Source organism: Coenobita brevimanus, chromosome 86, assembly GCF_032717465.1.
Source record: "Coenobita brevimanus isolate Jiangsu-jjx chromosome 86, ASM3271746v2, whole genome shotgun sequence".
Taxonomy (NCBI): Eukaryota; Metazoa; Arthropoda; class Malacostraca; order Decapoda; family Coenobitidae; genus Coenobita; species Coenobita brevimanus.
In genome coordinates this window covers 21,895,667-21,920,916 of record NC_137039.1, presented here as the reverse complement: position 1 = coordinate 21,920,916, position 25,250 = coordinate 21,895,667, and the positions used below count along the sequence as shown (strand labels likewise).

The window sequence follows — 25,250 nt, the reverse complement described above, 5'->3', positions numbered from 1 at the left end:
TAAAAACAACAGGGTTATTTTTACCCCAGTCAGAGATACGAGCCAAGTCAGACATTAGGTGTGCCATAACCTCATCCCTCGTTTGTTGAAATAACTGTTGCGATGGGCGTTACGGGAACCGAATGGAAAGGTGAAGAGTGGAGTCATCAGCGTATGAGTAGATAGGGTTAGATGTACAGCTTAGAAGATCATTGATGAATAAAAGGAAGAGAGTTGGTATTAGGACAGAGCCCTGAGGAACACCACTGTTGATAGATCTAGGAGAAGAACGATGGCCGTCTACAACAGCGGCTATAGAACGACCAGAAAGGAAACTAGAGATGAAGGCACAGATAGAAGGATAGAAACCGTAAGAGGGTACTTTGGAAATTAAAGATTTATGCCAGACTCGATGGAAAGCCTTTGAGATGTCAAGTGCAATGGCAAAGCTTTCGCCAATGTCCTGAAAGGAAGATGACCAGGTGTCTGAAAGGTAGGTGAAAAGATTGCCAGTGAAGCGTCCTTGACGGAACCCATACTGACGATCAGAGAGAAGGTTGTGATAGGAAAGATGCTTTAAAATTTTTCTATTAAGAATTGAAGCGAAAACTTTTGAGATACAGGATGTTAAAGCAATTGGACGATAATTAGAGGGTTGGGAATGGTCACCCTTCTTTGGGACTGGCTGAATGAGAGCAAACTTCCAGCAAGAAGGAAAGGTACAAGTTGATAGACAAAGGCGAAAGAGTTTGCTTAGACAGGGTGTAAGCACAGAAGCACAGTTCTTGAGAACAACAGGAGGGACTCCATCAGGCCCATATGCCTTGTTAGTATTGAGGCCTGTGATGGCAGAAAATACATCAGCTGAAGAAATTTTAATGTCAGCCATGAGGAAGTCAGAGGGGGGAAGTGATGGAGGAACAGCACCGGAATCGTCTAAGGTGGAATTGGAGGAGAAAGTCTTGAGCGAGGAGATCTGCTATATCAGTAGGAGGAATAGCTACAGAACCATCAGCGTAGAAAAGTGGAGGAAAGGATGATCAGGTAAAGTTGTTAGAAAGGTTTTTGGCGAGGTGCCAGAAGGAGCTGGAAGAATTCGAGTTGGAGAGTTGAGAGCATTTAGTACGGATGAAATTATTTTTAGCAGAGCGAAGAACAGACTTAGCACGATTCCGGGCAGAAACGTAAAAATGATGTGATTCAGGGGTGGCTTGGCTCCGGTACCTTTTATAGGCCCTCTCCTTGTTGCGGACGGCATTAGAACAATCGTGATTAAACCAAGGCTTTCTTGCATTAGTCAAAGGTAGTAGTGTGGCAAATTGTGGTAGATTGTTTGGTTCAGCTTACTGATGTGTCTGTTTAGAACTAATACCACTTCACCATCATCAGTGAATATCTGTAGTTGTCTAAGAGTAGGGGTCTCACCATCTGCATCTATACTTCATGAATTTGCAAGAAGCTTAAACTGTCGCTTCTTATATTAATATTGATAATAAACTTACTCTTGGTTAAAGAAAAGCAGATTGTTCCATTTGAGTGTTCTTCTTTGATACTCCCATTCCAAACAAGCATTCGTGTGTTTCGTCCTCAAGGTGAAAGTATGTACATGCCATTTTATTTTATTTTTATTTGGTTTATTTATTTACAGAATTGTGATGGTGGTAGTGTGGTGAGTGGATTCGCAAGTCTTATTTAGCAACATAATAGTGTCAACATTACTAATAGTACAGGAGAATATCAACATTAATACCACATATAATTTTGTTCAAATGGTTTATTATCCGAATTCCTCAAGTCCTCATCGGTTTATTTCAAAATACTGCAATAATTATTTACTTATCATGAGCTGCGCTACATGATTTACGTTGTACTGTCTTGGATCACCCTGTACTTACCGGTAAAGTTTACATCAGAACTTCAGCCACATAGGAAGGTACTTTGATTGGACCGTCAAAGCAAATAACTGAAAAGCCCTAATTTATTGGGATTCCAGGAAGGCATCTGTAACTGTCCTTGATGCTCTAGGGTTACTGCAAAAGGCTAATTTCAGATCGGTCCATCAGTGAGTCAGTAACTCAGTGAGATTGGCTCTTCTAGGCTGGCCCCTAGGAGGTCCGGTAAAAACTTATACTGCTGCTATCATCACTAGAGCAGTCATCACTACCGTCATCTGCTGCTACTGTCACAACAATTACCATCAATAACAGTCCCCACTACCACTGTTATCACTGTGAAGGGTTAGTTGACAAAGACAAACACTTTTAATCACACACACAGATACAATTCTCTGTTCTTCATCATCCTTTTTTTTATTTTCTTGCCTATTCTTTTATAATGCCAGCCTTTTTTTGATTAAATTCTGTTACTGTGGGTTACAGTACTGGCAGTAGGATATGTTGAAAACTGTCATAGTATTCAGTGCATATTGAAGAAGACAAACATTACTAATAATGAAGATAAATAAAGTACTGGTAATAGTAATATTCACACCTTCAAATTTGTGTAATGAAATTAATCTTTTAACAATCAAATAATCTTTAATATTTTAGTTTTACAACCGCCAGTCAGCTCTGTACACCTTTAGTGTAGTCTTCTCGTTTGGGGGTTATGTATCAGGCTCCAGTAATCCTTATTATGTTTATATCTATATCATAATGATCCGACTTTTGTATGTTTGTTTGTTTGTTACTGTAACAGCAAAAACGCCGCAACGTAGCGCAATTTTTGTTTGAGCAAGGTGCCGTTAAAATGTTTCAACTTGAAGAATAAAACAATTTCTAGTTCAGTCGGGCCACCGGTTCCCAAGTTGTGACTCATTTCTGGCCTTTTGCTTTAAATGTAGTATTTGCGTTTAGTAGAGGGGATGGATTCATTCTTGGTCTGGCATTGAAATTACCAGCATGACAAGAGAGAAGAGTGACGTGTTGTTGTATTATCACTCTCTTCTCTCCTTCCTCCCTCCTTATACTCCTAAAACTGTAGAGTATAATGCTATAGCATGGATTAGGCTAATAGCAAACACTGTTATCCTCCCCCCCTCTCTCTCTCTCTCTCTCTCTCTCTCTCGTAGTGTATAATGACCTTTTTATATTTCCTTCTTGTTGTCACCAGATGAGAGTAGTCAGCGTGGGAGAGACATCCACTAGTATTCCTTATAATTAATCATCTTCTCGCAAGGATATACTTTGTTTAGTGACAGGTGTGTGTGTGTGTGTGTGTGTGTGTGTGTGTGTGTGTGTGTGTGTGTTCTGGCAGCGTTTGTATTGTCTAGCAGTATCTATGTTGTCTAGGTGTGTGTGTGTGTGTGTGTGTGTGTGTGTGTGGCCAAGCAGTGTGTGCATTGCGTACGAGTCTGTGTCGTCTGGCCGTCCGCATGTTGTCAGGTCCCATCACACTTTCCTGCCAGCACACACTACCAATCAGCGAACTCTTCCTTGATAACGGGCACCCTTGGCGGCTTGCTGGTAGACTCCCCTTCGTTGACCGTCATTAGGCTCAGGCGCTTGTTGCCGTCGTGGTCCCGGTCTGTCTCCATTACTGTACCGCGCTGGGTCTTCTTGTACTGTTGGCGAGAGGAGGAGCAGCTTAGAGTGGCAGGATGTGAGGTTTTGTGGGGAAGCTGAGAGAGAGAGAGAGAGAGAGAGAGAGAGAGTCAAAGTAATATTCTAGGATGCCTGTCAGATACGAAAAAGTACGTCACCGGATTCAAGCATCTGAGAGAGAGAGAGAGAGAGAGAGAGAGAGAGAATAAAGATAATAGCCAACACTGTAGTAGTCATTTGCGGGAAGATGAAATAAATACATAATTGCCTTTTAAAATAATATGGATGTGTAAAATGATTCTCTCACACTAAAGCGGATTTTTTTAATGAAGAAAAATGAGATGCAAACAAACCTCTCCAGCTGCCTTATACTTCCCTTACTCTTCCTTTATACTTCCCTTATACTTCCCTTATATTCTCCTCATACTTTCCCTTATACTTCCCTTATACTTTCCCTATACTTCCACCTCCCACATTTGTCTGCACCACACACGCCTTTTTCCACCTCCACCAAACTCTTTCACCCACCTACGTCTTTCATCCACCCACCTAATTCACCCTGCCACTTTTCCACCCACCCGCCCACTTTTTTCACCCTCGCCCACCCTAATTTTATCACTTCATTGCTGTTTCACTCACCCACCTGTTTCATTCACCCGCCTATTTCATCCACCCACCTGTTTCATCCACCCACCTGTTTCACCCACCCACCTATTTCACCCACCCACCTATTTCACCCACCCACCTGTTTCATCCACCCACCTATTCACCCACCCACCTATTTCACCCACCCACCTATTCACCCACCCACCTATTTCACCCACCCACCTGTTCACCCACCCACCTATTTCACCCACCCACCTATTCACCCACCCACCTGTTTCACCCACCCACCTATTTCACCCACCCACCTATTTCACCCACCCACCTGTTTCATCCACCCACCTATTCACCCACCCACCTATTTCACCCACCCACCTATTTTACCCACCCACCTGTTTCATCCACCCACCTGTTCACCCACCCCATCCCCCCTTTTCACCCCCAACCACTGTTTTCACCCCCACTGACCCCTTTTATTATTATTATTATTATTATTATTGTTATTATTTATATTAATATTATGACTACTATTACTACTACTACTGCTACTACTACTGCTGCTGCTGCTGCTGCTACTACTACTGCTGCTACTACTACTGCTGCTACTACTAATACTACCATTATTATTATTATTATTATTATTATTATTGATAGGGTTAGGCATATGACAGAGGAGCTAGTTGGAGAAGAACAAGGGGGATTTAGGAAGGGAAAAGGGTGTGTAGATCAGATATTTGTTCTAAGATGTTTAGTGGAGAAATATCTAGAGAAGGGAAGGAAAGTGTATGCTGCCTTCATGGACTTGGAGAAAGCTTATGACAGAATAGATAGGCAAGGTATGTGGAAGGTATTAAGAATATATGGAGTGGAGGGGAAATTGTTGAGTGCTGTGAAGAGTATGTACGGGGGAGCTAGGGCTACGGTGCGAGTGGATGGTGAGCTGAGTGAGTTCTTTGATCTCAATGTGGGACTGAAACAGGGGTGTGTGATGTCTCCATGGCTGTTTAATATATATATGGATGGGGTTGTAAAGGAGGTGCAAGGTAGGGCAGTGGATGTGGGGCTGGCCCTAATGAATGAGGGTGAGATTTGGAAGCTTCCGGTGTTGCTGTTTGCTGATGATACAGTATTGTTGAGTGAAGATGAATGGGAGTTGCAAGGTTTGGTGAATGAATTTGGGACAGTGTGTAGGAGGAGGAAGCTGAAAGTCAATGTAAACAAAAGTAAAGTAATGGTGTTTGAGAGGAATGAAGTCACAGAGTGTGCAGTGAGGTTGGATGATGAGGATATGGAGAATGTGAGTGCATTCAAGTACTTGGGTAGTGTGATAAGTAAGGATGGAACTTTAGGGGATGAAGTACGTGAAAGGGTACAGCAGGGAAGGAAGGTTGTTGGTACACTGAAAGCAGTGATGAGAAATAGGGAAGTGAGTATGGAAGTTAAGAAGTCACTGCATGATGGTATTGTGATCCCTACCCTGACGTATGGAAGCGAGGCGTGGACCTTGCAAGAGGGGAACAAGTCAAGAGTGAGAGCAGTGGAAATGAGTTACTTGAGAGGAGCATGTGGAGTGACGTGGAGGGACAGGTTGACGAATGAAGAAGTGAAGGAACGTTGTGGGGTAGATGTGGATGTGCTTGAGAAGATTAGGAGAAATACACTGAGGTGGTTTGGACATGTGGAGAGAATGGAGAACGAAAGACTGACTAAGAGGGTGTATGTAGGTGAGGTGGAGGGAGGGAGAGGGAGGGGTAGACCGAGGATGAGGTGGAGGGATGGAGTTGAGAGGTATATGAGGGAGTGGGGGGGTGAGTTGGGGGGAGGGTAGTCAAATGGTGGGTGACAGTGACTTGGAGGCGTTTTGTCTGCGGCCACCCTTTGCGGGATTAGGGCGTCGGGCTATAGATTGATAGATTATTATTATTATTATTATCATCATCATCATCATTATTATTATTATTATTATTTATTTTACCCTCAGTGCACAACATTTCTCGCCGCGATCTGTCTCTTCCATGCTTTCCTTCCCCAAGCGTTCTTCTACATTCCCCAGTAATCTGCTTCCTCCCCTACTGGCCTTAACATCCCCATCCCCACCCAAGCCACCCATTTTAGGCACCCCATTCTTCTCCCTCTTCGCTTCCCTCCATTTCATAATTCTCCCATGCACCTAATACTCCTCCTTTTCACCCCCCACCCACCTCATCCTTCCCGCCTCTCACCTTATACTTCTCCATGGGGTCAATCTCCTCCTCCACGATGCCCAGTTCCGTGAGTAGCCAGCGGGTCTTCGTCACCAGCTGCTCTTGCATCAGGTTAATACACATGGACAGCAGCGCCATACCTGTGCGTAAACATCACCTAGATTTTCCTCTCTCTCTCTCTCTTTCTTTCTCTCTCTCTTTCTTTCTCTCTCTCTTTCTCTCTCTCTCTCTCTCTCTCTCTCTCTCTCTCTCTCTCTCTCTCTCTTTCTCTCTCTTTCTCTCTTAGTTTACAGTCATTCAGATTATTATTATTTTTTTTTGTCTACGGAGCGCCATACCTGTGAAAAGTTTGAAAATTTGCCACCTGTCCATGACTTTTTTTTTTTTTTTAAATTTAAACCAGATAATTTTGTTTTCTGAGGAAGGCTTTAATAGATCTGTTCCTGTTTGCATTCCTTGGTACTCCGTTGAACTATTGTAGGGGTTAATCATACTACTGTAGGGGTTAATCATACTACTGTAGGGGTTAATCATACTACTGTAGGGGTTAATCATACTACTGTAGGGGTTAATCATACTACTGTAGGGGTTAATCATACTACTGTAGGGGTTAATCACACTACTGTAGGGGTTAATCATACTACTGTAGGGGTTAATCACACTACTGTAGAGGTTAATCACACTACTGTAGGGGTTAATCATACTACTGTAGGGGTTAATCACACTACTGTAGGGGTTAATCACACTACTGTAGGGGTTAATCACACTACTGTAGGGGTTAATCACACTACTGTAGGGGTTAATCACACTACTGTAGGGGTTAATCACACTACTGTAGGGGTTAATCACACTACTGTAGGGGTTAATCACACTACTGTAGGGGTTAATCACACTAAACCTGGTCCATTCACTACAAGGTTTCTCTCTCCTTAGCTGAATAAAATCGCTGGGGCCAGGTAGGATAATTACTCAGGTGTCATTGCTTCTTACCAGGTATTCAGGAAGATAAGGTACACTGTGACAGGTAACAATGTATCGTAGTACCTCTTCCTCAGCGATTTAGTTTGCATATAACACCGTAACATAGTCTACTTTTGTATGCCATTTTTATAATTTTAATATCGGTACAGTCTGCATAATTAACATGCAAGAGAATACTGTGGTGTAAGGTGCAGAATTAATCGCTAAGGAAGAGGTGTTAGGGAATATCCAAAGCCACTCAGAATACGACCAAATATCATGTAATTGTAACTGTAACCTCAATATTTCGTAAAAACAGGGACCTACTGAGATATATGAGGGGGAAGAGAGTGTTGTGGTGCCCAGTTGTGAGCTTGGAAGAAAATAGGAAGATCACAGACGGCCTTTAGACGGGAAAATTAGATCTACGCTTCATATGTCGCGTTAAAAAAAGGTGTACCGGATTAAATAATAGAGATAGGCCCACTGAAAGCCAGGTGTGGGGAGAGAAAGCATCAGTGGACGTGTAGAAGAAGACAGTGTAATACTTTTTTTTCGTCTTCCCTCTATAAATAATGTACTGCGTGTGTTGCTGGGTGTATTGAACGAACGATATTTTCTTTTTCCTCTGTCTGTCTGTCTGTCTGTCTGTCTCTCTCTCTCTCTCTCACACACACACACACACACACACACACACACACACACACACACACACACACATTCACTCACCAAAAAGGCAGTAAATGACGGTGACCAACATCTTCAAAGTTGCCGTGATGCCTTCGTTGCCACCAAGGAAGGAGTTACCAGGCACTAGGTCACCAAAGCCGATGGTGGTGAGGGTGATGAAGGCAAAGTAGACGGCCGTGAGCTGGTCCCAATCTTCCCACCAGTTAAACAGCGCCCCGCCCGCCATCAGGTACACGGCTATCACACTCAGATTTACCGTAATGGGCACTATCACCTGAGGAGGGAGAAGTAGGTACACATCTGAAATTGATTCCTATTGTTATTCAGAGTATTCGTTTTACAGTAAAGACAGGAAACTTTGCCCATATACCTTGCTTTTCCTGCTTAAACAAATCACTCACAGGTTTACCGTAATGGGCACTATCACCTGAGGAGGGGGAAGTCACGTATACATCTGAAACCGATTCCTATTGTTATTCAGTTTTCATTTCACAGTAAAGGCAGGAAAAGGAGACTGCAGAATTTGGTCATTTATCTTGTTTTTCCTGCCTAAACAAACCAGTATACTCAGGTTGACACCGTCGCCTTTGGAAGATGGAGTCAGGTATAGGCTTGAGATTAATTTCCTGTTATTACTTGGACCAATCCTATCAAATCCGTGACATCTTTCATAGTTTTTTTAATCCAGCACCAGACGATATGACGTGGCTTAGAAATCCCGTTTCAAACTAGTGTGGTTTAATTAATTCACAAACACCTTCAGAATGAAAAAGCCTTCGTATACGTATAATACTCTGGCAGCAGTAATAACAAACACATTAAAGACATCATCATTGTGGAGGAGTTAAGTGTGTTGGCAAAAAGGACAAGGAAAACAGTGTAGAATTTGTCATGTCTTCCTGAGAAAACAATCGCTCAGTTTCGCCGTCATGGCCGTTATAGTCTTGTTTTATATGCCCCATTTTCAAGCGATTTTATTTAGGATGCGACAGTTTTATTTATTTTTAGATGAAAGGGTTGCACATGCAGTAGACTTTTTTTGCCGTCTTCATTATCAGCGGTCTCTCCTAAGCTGAATAAAGTCGCTTGGAAGTAAAATGAAGCTTGTAAAAAGACGTGTGCCCTGTGGAGAGGAAGGGCAAGGAAAGCAGAGCAGGAAATCGCCCCGTGTCGCTTGCTCTTCCCGCCAAAACAGTTGTGCGTTTACGTGAGGGGACGTGACGTAGTTTTATTTCATTATTGTCACTCTCAAACGACTTTATTGAGTTTACGTGACATTAAAAAGAAATAATATCAGATACAACGTTAGTAAGTTCCTTCACCTAAATTTAAACTTCCTCCTGCCTCCAGACGACTTCACTCAAACTCGAAAGGTTAGGTACAGCCTTCTTTAACCCCTTCAGTACCAGGTGGCTTCTCCTAAATACAGTAAATAAATAAGTCAATAAATAAAGTTGTTCGGAAGCAGCAAGAGTTATATAAAACAATTACGTCACCGATTTCAAAGGGTTAAGTCTCCTCCGTAATGTTACTCATTTTTTTTTTTTTCATTACGCAGGGAAGGAGAATACGAAAGCTTATTGTGTTTCGTGTTCTTCCTGCCTAATCAACCTTTGACAGGTGTGTGTGTGTGTGTGTGTGTGTGTGTGTGTGTGGTGTGTGTGTGTATGTGTGTGTGTGTGTGTGTGTGTGGTGTGTGTGTGTGTATGTGTGTGTGTGTGTGTGTGTGTGTGTGTGTGTGTGATGATAATGATACTGGTCCTAATGACCTCAGTAATAATGCTATACGCTGTGCACATTACTCAGGTGTAAAACTGTATTCTCTCCATCTTTAATGCTGAGCTGCGGCAACAGATTATTACCAGAATATGTTGCTAGTCACGATCAAGTGCTCTGAACAGGATGTAGAGCCATTATATTCTCTAATTTTGCCATAGAGCTACGGGGAATTAAGCTGCAGAAGGACAGAAATCCCCGCCTAGTTCGAATTAAAGAAGCACACTAACCCCTAATTTAACACTAAGTCAATAATGAACACTTCACTTCTCAAACGCAATTTTTCACTTATCCTTGCTACCACGAGACGATTTAATTCAGCTGAAGGGAACGCCATGGGATTCTAAAAGCATGCTCTAAAAATATAATCGTCTGGAACTCACAAGAAGTAAGAAAAAATAGTCATGGGATTGAAGAGATTAGCACTCTGGCGGATAAGAGCACACTTGGGTGATTTAGTCAGGCTAACACCAACGCATTCTGTTGTCTGTGGGAAGTCCTGGGAAGCAAAGGCCTAAAACTTACAAGATACTAAAATACATCTTATAAAATGTATCAAGATGTAGGGGTGTCAGTTCGTCAATATATAAATACATAAATAATATTAAATAAGTAAATGGAACAGGGTCGAAGCAGTAAAAGGACATAATAACTCCATGCCTGGGGCCAAGTTAAAGTGAAAGAACTATAACTATGATAAAGGGGGAGAGGATGTACAGCCGAAACACTGTCTTTTTCTTCATTTAGTCTACGTAATATCAATTGGAAAAGGAGGAAACTCTTACCAAGTTAAGGTGACAAATCTATGCTGAACTAACCTTATCAGTGGGCAGATATTTTTCCTTGCCAACATCGTCCTTCCACAGTTCTCTCTTCTCTACGGTGCGTCCCTTCCTCATTTCGGAGAACCTCCGGCGGATTCGGCACCAGCGGCAACACAGACGGCTGAGAGAGAGAGAGAGAGAGAGAGAGAGAGAGAGAGAGAGAGAGAGTTATTAACGTATATAAATTTAATATATGAACAATACAGTTATGAGATTTTTATGCTGCGAAGTGATAGTTTGTCTTAGCAGCTTTTATATATATATATATACATAAAGGGTGTGAAGCATAACAAAAGCTTGTAGTCTGCACATTTGTCTCTTCCAAAGACAATCCATCTGTCTATTATCTAGCTACTTGTCTCTATATCTGCCTATCAGTCTGTCTGTCTGTCTGTTTATCTGTCTGTCTGTCTGACTGTTACTTTCTGTCTGTCTATATCCAGACGCCTTAACCTGAGAGAGGGGGGGGGGGGCAGGATAAAATCGCCTCCGTGTTATACTGTTGTCTGCTGTCAGTCTGGCATTCCTCCATCTCACGCCAGCTTCAGATTCCTTTCCAAGCAAAAGAAGCTAAAAGATTTATTCACTTTATATGCCTTGGCACATCACATTTAACTGAATGGGGATCACAGGCAGTGGAAGAGGGAGACTGAGGAAAACATTTCCATAATTGATTACAGTATAGCTGTGTGACGTATGGCATACTGTAGTCCTTGGAAGATTTTGTTAATTCTGTGGAGATTGTTTCTTATCAAGTTGTATTTAGAAGGGACTGTTTCTAACGGAGATTGTTTTTAACACTGGGTATCTATCCGTCCTGCACATCAGTAACACTGAGGTCTGGGATTAGGCTAATTAATTTCATTATTTAAGGGGAGGATGACCAGCTTCCCTCATCCTTAAGAGGAATTATGTGAGCAATAAGATCCACATGTCCCTCGGATTTGCGTTATACCTTTACAGGCGCCATCCGGCCGGAGCGCTTTAAACCATTAGACCATCAAGGGTCTGTCTGGTTATATGGTTACCACCTAATTTAGTAAAGTGTTTCATGGGTTGCATGAAACCATTGGGCTTCTCACTCAGTGCAGCCACCTTAAGGCAGCGCTACATCCAGTAAGTGAATGACGGGCGCCTTCACCTAACGTCGGGTTTTGTACTACTCCTAGAAAAACTTTCAGGTCTTGTATTCCTCAGGTAAATGTCCAGATGTTTTAATATTAAGATAAAAAATGTCCAGGTTTTATGATATCAGTTGGAAATATGCCTAGGTCTGATAGAATTTCCAAGGCTGAAAAAATAAGAAAATATATTTATAAATAAGGTCGGACGTGGAAACGTAGGCTACTCGAAGTAGGTGGTTAGGAGGTCGCCCGAGTCAGTGAAATATAGATAGAAAAGAGGTAAATAAATCCCAGACTAAGAGACAGTGTAAAGCAGTAAATATCCTGTTGTAACGATTTCCTTTTTTTTTTTTTTTTTTGAAAGACTAAAAATTCTCTTGAGGTTAGGGGATATTCAGGCACCCCTCTTGTGATGATTTTATACCATTTTACACATATATTGCTTGTGCCCTGATATCGACACAAACTGCATTTAAAAAACATACAAGAAAATACTGGAACGCCACGAGTAGAAGTAAAACTGGTAAGGAAGAGGTGTATTAATCTGAGACGCGTTTATCTAGCTAAGGAGAAACTTTGCGTAATGGAGGGGTTGGAGACAGCATCCATTAACCCCTTCACTTTTTATTTTATCTCCCATTGATTTTACGGCAGCCACACCACACCACCCATTAACCCCAGGACCTGAACCACATACGTCGAGTTGTTACGCTTTTTTTTTTTTTTGTCCCTAATCGAATGGCAGCATGACTTATTTTGACTGAGTATGCTGTTTTATGGCTTTCTTACATTGTGCTGTCCTTCATTGTCGTTGGCTTATATCTCTCTCTCGAGTGGGAGTTAAGGTTGAAGTGATGATGATGATGATGATGATGATGATGATGATTAGCGATCCTTCCCACCCCTCTGTCAGGTGGGAACAAGGCTTGAGATGATGATGGTGATGACAACGAATTTATTAAAGGTGATTATTACGGTGATGATGATTATAGTGACTAATGAAGGACACGCACCCTCAAGCTTGTTTGATGAAATTCACCCACTACTGTCTACAACCACCATGGGAAGAGGAATGATGAGAATGAACTTTATGATATTGACGATGATGATGATGATGGTGATGATGATGATGATGATGATGATGATATTGACGATGATGATGATGATGATGGAAAACACACCTGTACACATAGGTGAAGGAATCGGCCAAGAAGTCTCCGATATTGGCAAGGAACACCATCAGGAGAGGAATGCCAATGACGCCATAGAAGATGCAGAATATGCGGCCCGTCTTGGTCGTGGGTGCGATGTGGCCATACCCTGGTGGAGAGAGTTACATAGAGTTACATAGATACACAGACCACACAGACCTTACGGTCCCTACGAGGTGGTCCGGCCTTAATCCTAATATAGTGCATAGGAGCAGGAGAAAAGGATAGCACAGCAGAAGAGAGAGAGAGAGAGAGAGAGAGAGAGAGAGAGAGAGAGAGAGAGAGAGACTAGTGTGGGTCAAGGTGGAGACTCACTGTGCTCATCCCTGGACCAAAATAAGGAAGGTTTTGCTCTGGTGGTGTATGATTGGTGGCCTTGACCCGTGACATCAGCAGGGCACCCCCCGCCAGGACAACAGTGTGGTTTTGGCAGCCCATCGTGACGCATTGCCTGCTTTATTTTATACACTTCATGAGGTTATAGAACTCTTCAGTATGTGCAGTGTGTTTGGATGTTCTGGAAAACATTTGATGGTCATTTTCTGAGATCTTTTCGCATGCCGAATGATAAAATCACCAGACTAAAGTGGATACATTTATGTGGGCGGAGGGACAAGGTTTCCTATCACAGTCGTGTCTGTGAAAGGCATTTCAGCTCCGAACAGTGTGCACGAGATTGGCAAAGCGACTTGCTAAGGACACCGCCACCAATAAAAAAAAAAAAAAAAAAATGGAGCAGTCTCGGATCAAAATTTTGCCTGCAAGACAAGATATGCAGTGAGTGAATGGTTTTAGTGATGATTATGTAATCGATTATAATAAGATTGATTATCAGGGGGTTTGTGCAAAGCATCGTCACCAAGAAACTATAGGATGTTTGTGATAGGTAAAATAAATTACTGTGAAACCAGTTATTTCAAACATAATTCTAAAGCATTATCATTGTACTATGACTATTTTCATTTACCCTAAAACTCTACATAATATCACGGTGAAATGATGATAGATTCATTGTAATGTGAGTGAAGCGATTAGATACTAGGGAAAAAAAGATTAATGGAACAAAATATTATTGCTACCGACCTGCAATTATGACAGTAAGGTATGAAGAAGCGCTGTGGAAAGAAAGTAGAGCCACAGCATTGTCTTACTTTGCCACTGAGGTACGTGAAATAAGCTGCATAAGGACAATATTCTGAGTCAAATTAAAGTGCTAAGAGTATGTATTGTCCGATTTCCGTAACGTTACAGTATTTCCCGTTATGTGAATCGCCAAGGCACAGGATGACAGGCAGCTCCGTGGTGTTGTATGGCTGTAATCCAGTGGTATTACTGTAGGGAGTTGCTTAGTAAACTTTTCCGGGCGATTTGTTTTCCAAAGTACACATTAACCCTCTCATGATCGAGACAACTCTGTTATACTCTAACCAACGCCAGAAGATTTTGTTAATTTACGAGTGAGTCACAGGGGCCGCGAATGTTAATACCGGTACCAATAACCATCACTTGATCAGGACTGTTATTGTTTTACACCAGCTAACGCCAAAGACTTTATTCAGGTGAGTGCGTCATAGGAGCTTGAGAATTGTATTAGGAGATGTAGCCCAAGGTCTGTCTGAAGCTTGATCCTAGTGAACTGCAGGCTGAAACTGTCCTCCTCCTGCATTCCACCATCCTTCTTTTGAGGGATAGGGAGGGAACAGAGGGACGTATATATAGCCAGGCAATCGAGTCACCCAGTTATATCGGTGCCACCACGTAAAGGCGTCCCTCTGAGGAAATTAACAGTGCCTTGTATGCTATCTGCTACGGTGCTGGAAACGTACTCTAGTGGCACCTTCACTACTCGGTTATACAAATGTCTCTCAACTCACTCCCCATCCCTATCCTCCGAAAGAAGGCTGGTGGACTGCAGGATAAGGGTAACGTCAGCCTGCAGTCCACTGGGTTCACGCTTGAGATGAACCTGTGGCCACAACAGGTGTATATAATTTAAAAAACAAACTGCAGAGAGTCCCGCAAGCCCACGCAGGTACATCTTTGCGAGTCCCATTTTAGTCGTATAGTGGTTTAAAAAGGTCCTGGGTGCTGGAGAGGGGTGCCTTCATGATTGCCGGGTGACTCAACTGCCCAGTTATAGAAACGTGCCTTCACTACTTCCCTATCCCCGGAAAGGTGGATGGTAGAGTGCAAGAGAAGAGCAACTTGGGCTGGGAGTTCACCGAGTTCACGTTTCAAATGAACCTTGAGCCACAACAAGGTCTCATCGTACTGAAAAGGTAAGTGGACATTGCTGTTAACCCCTTCACTACGAGAGTCCTTTCCTAAGGTGAGATAAAAATTATTTTGGGGGTTTAGGATAGGTAGGGTAGAACTGGATTAGGTAAGATTAGATCAGTTTAGGTTGGGTGGATTAAGTGAGGCTACCTTGGGTAAAGATATTGTTTATTGCTGATGAGCTGAATTAGGGGAAAAAAATGAAATAGGCGCGAACATACGGACGTAGTTGACTTATTCACCGTAATGACGTATTTTTCAGCTTATTCTTGCAACTTGCAGACACTTATATCTAACTTAAGAAAGGCCTCTCATACTGAAGGGGTAAATGCAGGCTATAATCTACCTCCTCCAGCTCGGAAAGTCACTCATATGCCGAAGAAAACTGGCGGTGTCAAGACTAAAACAGAATTTACATCACCGGACTGAAAGGAGTTACACTGGACTGAACTGGTGCGCGGCCTTACCAATGACTGCCATAGTGGTGACGGTGAAGAGCAGTGACTTAGGGAAGGTCCAGTCGTAGTCCCAGGTGTTGAGGTTGCCGTCGTACTTGATGTCACTCCTGGCCTTATCCACCACGAAGTCATGGAACACCTTTATATTCTTCATCACCTGCGGACAGACGTGAATTTTAACACCCTGAATTCAGTCACCTTGGGAAGCAAAAACAGAATAATATTGATGCCTACGTGTTGTAGGGGTTAAGCTAGGGGTATAAGCTACAAGTGGAGGGCTAGGAATGTTTGATTTTGTTTGGCTGGGTTGGGTTGGGTTAGGTTATTTGGGCTGGGGCAGATTAAACTGGAATAGGTGAGGTGAGGTTAGGTTGGATTGGGTTAAGATGGGTTGTATTTAGGTGGGGTTGCTTTGGATGTCGTTAGGGTAGGTTAGGATAGGACGTTTGAGTCATTTTAATCTTGGTTGGATTGGGTTGGTTGCTATGTTTTTGGTTGGGCTGGATTAGGATAGGTTAGGCTGGGTTAGGTTAGGTTAAATTGGATCAGGTTAGGTTAGATTGAGTGTCATTTGTGTGGGTCAGATTAAACTAAGTAAGGCTGGATTAGCAAAGGTTAGGTTGGGTTAGGATGAATTTGATTAGGCTGGGTTAGTTTAGATTTGATTAAGTCAGATTTGTGTCACCTTAGATATTAATAGGTTAGGTAAGGTTATGTTTGGCATAATTGTTTGAATCAAGTTGGGTTTGGGTGGATTAGGCTGAGTTAAAGTAGATTAGGGTTTATCAAGTTAGGCTAATAGAATGTTGATTTGATTGGCATTTGTCATGTAGAAACTAATCTTAGATGGTGCTAGTCTTGGTACGGTTAGGGCAGGCCAGACTACTGTAGGTTAGATTGAGTTGGGTTAGGTTTGGTTACATTAAGTTTGGTCGGGTTGTGTGGCTCTGTGTTGATAGGTTAGGACTAGAGTGATTAGGTTACGTTAGGTTAAATTTGGTGTGGTTAGGTTTGGCTTGGTTTGATTACGTAAGATGGGGCTTGTGTTGCCACATGTACACGACCATGACGCTGTTCAGGCTTTGTACTTTAACCAATTTTCAATATTGATGTCTTTTTACATTTCAGTCATCCCGAACGCTTTACTATTCTTAGGACTCTTAACACGAGATGTATTTTTTAGTTTAAGTAAAATCGTGTGGAGATTAATAATAAGAAAAGAAATAATTTTGTTCAAGAGGTTCTGTACGTTGACGCCTTTTGTACTTCATTCTTGCTCCCTCCAGAAGAGTTAGTTCAGTTTAGGAAAGGTCTCTCCTACGAAGGGGTTGACGGAGAATTTATAATCCCCACTGTACGAGAAGCCTGTCCTCAATTAAGTCCGTCTGGGGATAGGAAGACTAAACAAGAAGCGGCAGCCTGAGAGAGCAACACCCACGCTCACCAGTTTGGCCCGCACGATTGCTGTCAAACTCGAATTCCTTCATTTTTTTTTTTTTTTTCCACCGAGTTTAGCCCAGATCGGATTAAAACAGTTTGAGTTGACCTTGCCCTGTTGACTAGAATCGTTTGGTGGTAGATGGCTGTAAACTGCGCCACCTGAATGAGGAAGTAAATGGCTGTGTACTTAATCGTTTGGCTGCGAAATACCTGCTTTGGATGTTGACCCCGCTAAAAGTCAGGCGATTTATTTAAGATCAAGAGAATCACTGAACACTAAAAAGAGTAGAAACCATCACGATTATTATTTTTATTCTGTTTGTGAATGGGCGATAAGTTCCAAATTTCTTGACGATAAATTTCTGACGTAAGCGAGGAAGATGAACCGTGCCTGGCCTCTCTGTGTTGGTCATGATTTGCACCCCGTGAGAGGGATGCAGGCAAAAAATAAATAAATAAATAAATAAATAAATAAATCCACTAGCTCTCAGCATTCTGTAAAATGTCTATCATAAATTAGATGCTTCGTATTCCCTTGACCATTTTAACCCATGAATTCGGTGACGCCTTTATTTTTTTTTTCTTCTTATCCTCCTCCTCCTCCTCCTCCTCCTCATCATCATCATCATCATCATCATCATTACCCTTCTCTTCCTCCTCCTCCTCATCATCATCATTCTTCTTCTTCTAACCAGCTGTATCCCGCTTGGAGGACACTTTATATTATTTATAAATTGAAGGCGTAAGAAATAGCCTCATGACCCCCTCCACGCCAAAAGATCCTTCCCAAGACGCAATAAAGGAATAAACTAAGACATACGGCCAGAATTTTTACCGTCACTGGATTTATTTCTTCCGTAAGTAGCCCACAGGTGTTACGGTGCAGTACTTCTCCCTGCCTCATCCCCCCCTCTCATCTGTTACTCCCTCATTCATTTTCTCCCTTCCCCCACTTTCTCCTCCCCTCCATCCCTCTCTCCCTCCCCTTCACCTCTCATTAACCCTTCTCCTCTCCTTCTCAGTTCCCCTTCCTTTACCCCTCTCACTTTCCGTTCCCCTCTCACTCTCACTCCCCCCTACATTCTCGCTCTCACTGACCCATCCCTATTCCCTCTCATTCCCCTTTCGCCTTTCCCTCTCCTTCCCCCTCTTCCTCATCCCCTTTTCCCTCTCCTTCCCACTCTTCGTCTTCTTTTTCCCCTCTCCTTCCCCGTCCTTCCCTTCCCCTCATCTTCCCTCCAAACCCCTCCCAAAACACCTGGCTGACGAATGTAAATTGCAGTACCGTACCTTTGATATTTCACGACAGGTAACACCTGCTACCACCACCACCACCACCACACGTGTAAGCACTTGATGGATGGCAAAAGAGTGTCCCCATCGATCCATTTGGGTGTGTGGTGGTGATTAGCTTACGGTACCTGTGTCCAAGTTAACCTACCTATCTGAAGTTAATCTCTCTCTCTCTCTCTCTCTCTCTCTCTCTCTCTCTCTCTCTCTCTCTCTCTCTCTTGCCATGGTGTGATAGTCCTTCTTGGTCATCTCCTCATTGTTCTTGTACCACAGCAGGCCGATGATGTAGTTGAGGGAGTCGTTCACGTCTTTGGTCACGCGTCTCTTGGCTGCACGTTTGCTTTCCTCATAATCCTTCTCCAGCTCAATGAAGATGTAGGCACCTGGGGATGAGACGAGAGAGAGAGAGAGAGTGAGAGAGTAGTTATGGGGATCGGTTGGTAGATATGCAGATAAATATACTGTATTTGTGGATTGACATATAGAAGTGTAAATATGTAGGTATGGGCGATGGCTAAATCAGTAGGGAGGTGGCCTGCATTTCTAATAGACCCAGGTTCGCATCCCGGCTGGGGCAGGGAACAGTTTAAGGAACTGAATTTCATTAAAACAGAATTTACTGATATAAGACCCGCCGACGTAAAAATATCCCTTCTAGTACCAATACACCAGTCTTGCTTGATACAGCCCTAGCTTGTATTCAGTATGGACAGTGGGTGTTAGCGCCGAAGTGGTGACATAAGGAAGTGTATGGTATGTAGGAGGACTACGGCCCTTGGGAACGGGCTGTAAAGCTTATGCCCAGAGTTGGACACACAAAAAAGGTAGACAGGTAAATATATAAAATAGGTAGGTACTCAGGAAGACTGATATTAATCTATATAAGGACAGCTATGTAGATAAATGGAACTGCTAGGTAAATGGATCAATAAGGTAGGTAGGTAGATAGGAAGATAGATATATTAACAGAGATAGGCTATACAGAAAGGTAGATACAGTAAGAGCAGATAGTGAGACGGATGGAGTACGTTGGTAGACAGACAGACTTATTAATCCATTCAGCCCAAGGACGTCTTACTTCTTTAATTCAGGGTGGCATCAAGCGATCCTGTTTTTGGGTGAGGGAGAATCAGTGGTGGTGATGGGGTTAATTCTCTGTCACCTCCACCAGTCGGCTGAGTTGCCCTTCACGTGCATGTCATCGTGTGGGTAATAGCATGAATATGACGTCCCTGTGATGAAGGGGTGAATGGATAGTTAGGTAGGTAGATACATAAAGATAGATAGATAAACACATTGATAGACAGGTAGATAGATAAATGGTTCTACAAGAAGATGCACCTGGGGAATGCCACACCTGCGCCGTACAATCATTTTAAATGCCTAACCAGACGGTACGCGGACACCTGTAGTTTGGGTGTACTGTACGGTAAAAAAAAAAAAAAAAAGTAATAATAATATTGGAAAACCGCCATATATTGGTGATGACGCACCTCGCCCCCTCCTAATCCACTCTTTACAGCGTCCTTCACCACCATGCTTGGACACTGCTGACCACTATGCTTGGGAACTACAGGTGCCCAGTCATCGTAGTGGTCCTGTGCGTTTGACCTTGTACCAAAGTAGATAAGTTCAGGGATATTTCAGTCAGCTTAGTTCCCATCGAGTCACTTCAGGTTCCTGAGTTTGATATTGTTCAGTAAAGATTGATTCGGGTTATTCCTGTGAACACGTGTGCAGAAAATCATCCCTGTCAGTGCAGTGATTTATGAAATATGATGGTTCACGCATTTCAGGTCTTTTATGCTTTATTAAATCCGTCATATCGATTCAGATCAATACAGGCCGTTTCAGGTGATGCATGTAGCGGCGTGTGCCAGAGATCAGCACTGTCTTCCACTGTCCGTATTTCCCACAGCTATGACCTTCAGTCCTTCAAACGCAGTGTGTCCAGGCATCTCGAAATGAATAGATCTTGAGTTTGGCTGTCTGTTATAATTTTTATTTTTCTTTGAGGGAACAATCTTGCGGACCTCTGGCCTTTGGTACCTTCTTGCTTGCACAAAAGGGAAGATTGTTCTGAGAAGTTTTGATTTAGGTCCTTTAGGACTGGGTGGAATGGATAGGGTGGATGAAGACTAGTGGGTGGGTTGGGCCGAGGTGGTGGTGGGTGGTGGGTCTCGCTGAAAGAAGCATATTTTGTTAATATAGACGTTATAGGTAGGCGGGTAGTCGATGAAGTCATTTGTTATGATATACACCACATCATGAGTAAAGATGGGTGGGTGGGTGGACTGAAGTGGGCGTGATGGGCTAAGACTGGTGGGCGGTAGGACACACCGGGGGAACTGTGTGTTGTAAAGATGGTTGTTGTAGACAGGCTAGTAAAGTGGAAGTCAGTGGTAGGAGTGCAAAATATGGATGGAGTGGACGGAAAGGAGAGGGTGGGGTGGGCGGGACAGGGTAAGACAGTGGTGGGTGGTGGGGTAGGGTGGGAAGACTACATTGTGTTATGGCGGGCGATGTATTTGGGATGTCCTCACATAATGACGTATTATACATGGCCATTCCTTGAGGCCTATTAGTCCTCCTACCTGCCACACGCCTTCACATGTCGCCTCTTTGGTGCTAATACCCACTGAGAAGTAGTAGAAGAAGAAAGAGGACGCTGGGCTAAAAACAGACAAGGAAGAAGAAGCAAGAGCAGTATAATGAAAATGGCAAAATAATAGCAATGTTAAAAATAACTAGAATTCTGAAGTTGCTGAAGCAGTATTCAGAGAACTCCAGATTCCAGATGAAAATACTTTCATTATCATTGTAGACCTGATATTAAGGGACTTTTAGCATGAAAATTTTTTTACGGATTTTGAACTATGACCTTGAGATCAAGGTCAAGGTCATTCGTACTATGCAAATCATGTCACTCATGACCCACTACATTTCCACCGAGTTTGGTCAAAATCGGCCAAATACTTCCCGAGTTAGCTCCTTGAGGCATGAGGCGGCCATTTTGATTTTCCTTAATATCTAAAAAAGTATTTATTGGATCTCAGTATCAATACCCAGGTGCACTAGTGTATATTGACGACTACTCGTACATGCTGAAACATTCGCAAAGCAATCGATTCTGTAGCTTTTGCCGTGCTGGAGAACAAAAAATGAAAGAATGACATAGAAGTAGCTAGTGCGGCGCTAGTGCTAGGAAAAAAAAACGTTTGTGCCAAGAAAAGCCTGCAACCATGATTCATCACTCCTGAACATTTCATATCTCAATCTCGAGCGGTCTTGGAATACGAGCCTTCTAGATCCCCCCCCCAAAAAAAAAAAAAAAAATCATATCTACAATATCATTAAGAACTCCACAGAATGGAGAGTGCCTAATAACTTCCCTTACCTGCCACAGCGTAAATAGTGACCAAGAGAAAGAGTCCCACGTGTGAGAAGAGAAATCTGGCTATAGTCTTACAGCAGTTGCCGCTGCCAGCTGGCGCGTGCTGGGCCATCCTGGATTGCAGCGACCGGAATGCCTCTGTGGCAGGGGGGGAGGGTGATAATGATTTTAGGGAAATAATGGCGATTTTATATATATATATATATATATATATATATATATATATATATATATGGTATATAGACAGGTAGATAGATAGGTACATATATACATACATACTGCATACATGCATACATAAATACTACATACATACTTAGATACATACTTACATAGAGATACATAGATACAGCCGCGTAGATATTAACCCATTAGGTGACACACCCTCAGTATTTTTTTTTTTTTTTAGTCTGGCTACCCGCCAAGCGATTTACTTCAGTTGAGAAAAAGTGTTGACTGCTGGGACTTGGTTTTGCAATATAGCAAAGTCAGTTGATATTACCTAAAAGAAGCTAGGTATGTCAGTGCCAGAGAAATGGTTACTCGTGATAGGTTTTGAAGCCCTTGATAACCTAAAGTATTTGTCTTAGTAAAATAAAACCTTCTAGTATTAATGATGTACCCAAGTGCACCATCCGCAGCCAAAAGGTTGTAGGGCTTGGATATATCCATACCTACCTTGCTTTGCCAGAGATGTACCGTAATTCAAATAGTAATCAAAGGTTGCCAGCACTCCAGAAGGAATGCAGGATGGCCTCCACACAGCAGTAGGACACTGACGTACTTGTGTGGAAACTGCCATGATGACTGATGAACATACAAGAATACAGGATCCTAGAATCTGTGAGTGTATATGGTTTGAGATTTGACCTCATTAAACCCTTGAAAAGACCCCTCCCCCCTCAAAAAAAAACAAAAAGGGTATCTGTGCTGAGTTGTTCTGTGAACAGTTGTGCCAAGTTTGAAGCGAATCGGTGAAAAACAAGGATTAGAACCAAACTGAAAAGTTTGGGGGAGAAAGAAGAAAAAAGAAGGAAAAAGAAAATGTGGGAACACCTGAAGCTGGTCATTTGAAACTTGTAGAGTTCCGCAAGTAGAGAGGAGTTGTGAGCGTGAAAGTCGGCGCCACACAGATCACAACAGTGGCAGATTATCGTCACCACCTGTAAGCGGGTCTTAGAGATCAGTGATAAGCCATGCAGATCCAACCTAAACGACCTGACTCAACCGTGAAGCCAAGTTTCTGAGACCGAACTCTTGCAAACCTTTCCATTCCATATTTAACTTTTTATAAACAGTAACCATCCCTACTTACTCTGTGGCCCAGCCTAACCTAACCTAACCTAACCTAACCTGACCTACCATAGCCTTAAGAGAAAGATATTGCTCCCAACGCACTTACGACCTAACCCAACTGAAACCTTGAATTTAACATCAGCAGACCCTCACCCACCCCTGATGCAAGCGTGACCTAACCCTATTTACCTGGACATGGAGGTCAGTAGGTTGAACCTTCCTTGACACTAATCTGTATCTTACGTGTTGTGGAGACGGCTCAATCTGCGGGTGTGAGAGTGGATGTCACTGCCTTATGAAAGCAATAGACGTGAAAAAGTCGGAAATACAAAGAATGAAAAAAAAGAGCTGAGGGAAGTGGAGCTGTCGGAGGGTAGACATTGGTGGGGACGCTGGAGAGACGACATGAAAGGCATGACATAACACTAACAAGACATGAAAATGATATACAGGAAAATGTTGGAGAGGAAAATACACTGGGAAATGATAGACAAGATTATGGTTGAATGACACACCCTGGAATGTCAAACGAAACGCCAAGAATTCGGTTTCAGCGAGATTTGACAGTGTTGAGCTGTGGTCTGAAATACTTGAAAAACCACCATTCCACTTTTTGTTTTTATGCTTCCGAAACTGAGCTGGGCGCAGCGCGTTCACTGAGGCCCGAGTCTTTCTCAGTAACACACATTCGCAGTCTCCACTTTGGTGGTAACACCCACCGCTCGTATTGAATACAGTACGTGCTAGGGCTGTCTCATACAGGATTGGTGTATTAGTATTGGCGGAGGTGTTCTTACGACATGTTGATGGGTCTTATGATGGATCAGTAAAGTCTGTTTTATAGGAACTGTAATTCTTAAAATGTTCCTGCTCCTGCCGGGAATCGAACTCACGTCCATTAGGATAGTATACCACCTCTCTACCGACTCGGTCATCATCTCCCCTCCTCCAGTTTGCTTACAGTTTACTGAAGCAAAGAATAAAGGTGCAAAGCTGTGAGAAAGCATCTTCTCACACGTCAGAAAACAATGGCTGAATCGTGTGGGAGTCTAATGCTTGTCTTTGCCTCATAAAATGTGCAATAGACACTGCCCGGGATGTTACACGAATGCAGAGAGAAGACAGATAAGGACCAACTATGTTACCCCCTGGGGGTAGGGGGGTTTCAAGAATACTCCCCCAGTATCCCTGTCGTACGAGGCGACTAAAAGGTTTGTGGTGGGTTAGTGCCCCACCCCGTAAAAGGAACTTAACTAAACAAGAGAATAAAGCGCCTCGGACCAGGACGGACCATACGTTGACGACTAAGGAAAGGACAAAGGACATTCTGAGGATGGGAACGTGGAATGTGAGAGGAGTGAATGATGAAGTGAAAGAGAGAGAGATTGTTCAGGTGCTTGAGGATGCAAAAGTGGATAAATGTGGATTGACTGAAACTAAATGGAAAGGTGAAAGGGTGAGAGAATGGGAATATGGTTTAGGTATATGTGCGGGAGTTAATGAGAATGAGAGGGCAAGAGAGGGAGTATGTCTGATGATAAGCAAGAAGTGGAAGGAGAATATAAGAGAGTATGGAACAGTGGGTGCAAGGATTGTATGGGTGAGAATGAAAGTACTGTAGGTATACAAGCGTGGGCGATTGTATGTGTGTATGCTCCGACAGAGGACCAAGTGGCAAGAGTGAAAGATGAGTTTTGGGCGAGAGTAGAAGCATGTATGGACAAATTTGAGAGGAGCGAGAGAGTGCTTTTGATTGGAGACATGAATGGCAAAGTTGGGAATGTACGAGTGGATGGAGTGGTTGGTCAGTGGGGTGTGCCAGCTGACGTACATGGGAATGGTAGTGCTTTGGTGGACATCTGTGCTGGTAAGGGGTTGGCAATAGCCAGCACCTACTTTCGACATAAGATGATCCACCGGTATACATGTTTAGTAATGAGGAAGATGGATGGTGAACTTGTTGAACGAAAGGCAATGATAGACTACGTGTGTCTGGATGAGCGAATGAGAAGACAAGTGTTGGATGCAAGAGTGTGGAGAGGGTGGGGGAATTGAGTCTCGGACCATCACTTAGTGATGGCCAAGGTACCTCGTAAAGCTGCAAGGAAAATGGTTGAGGAGACGAAGGGGAAGACAGGAGGAAACAGCTCCTGTGAGAAGAGTGGAGAACTTGCAAGATAGT

At 42.9% G+C, this 25,250-nt stretch overlaps 1 protein-coding gene across 1 annotated transcript; it reads right to left on the bottom strand.

The window, feature by feature from the left end:
* Positions 1-3,391: 3,391 nt before the first annotated feature.
* LOC145410602 (TWiK family of potassium channels protein 7-like) lies at positions 3,392-21,887 on the bottom strand. Its single transcript, XM_080280717.1, has 8 exons — positions 21,779-21,887; positions 18,604-18,764; positions 15,658-15,805; positions 12,884-13,022; positions 10,573-10,699; positions 8,018-8,252; positions 6,347-6,468; positions 3,392-3,541 (listed from the first exon to the last, which is right to left on the bottom strand). The coding sequence occupies exons 1-8, from the start codon at positions 21,885-21,887 to the stop codon at positions 3,392-3,394; spliced, it is 1,191 nt and encodes a 396-aa protein (XP_080136843.1).
* Between the last annotated feature and the right edge of the window lie 3,363 nt (positions 21,888-25,250).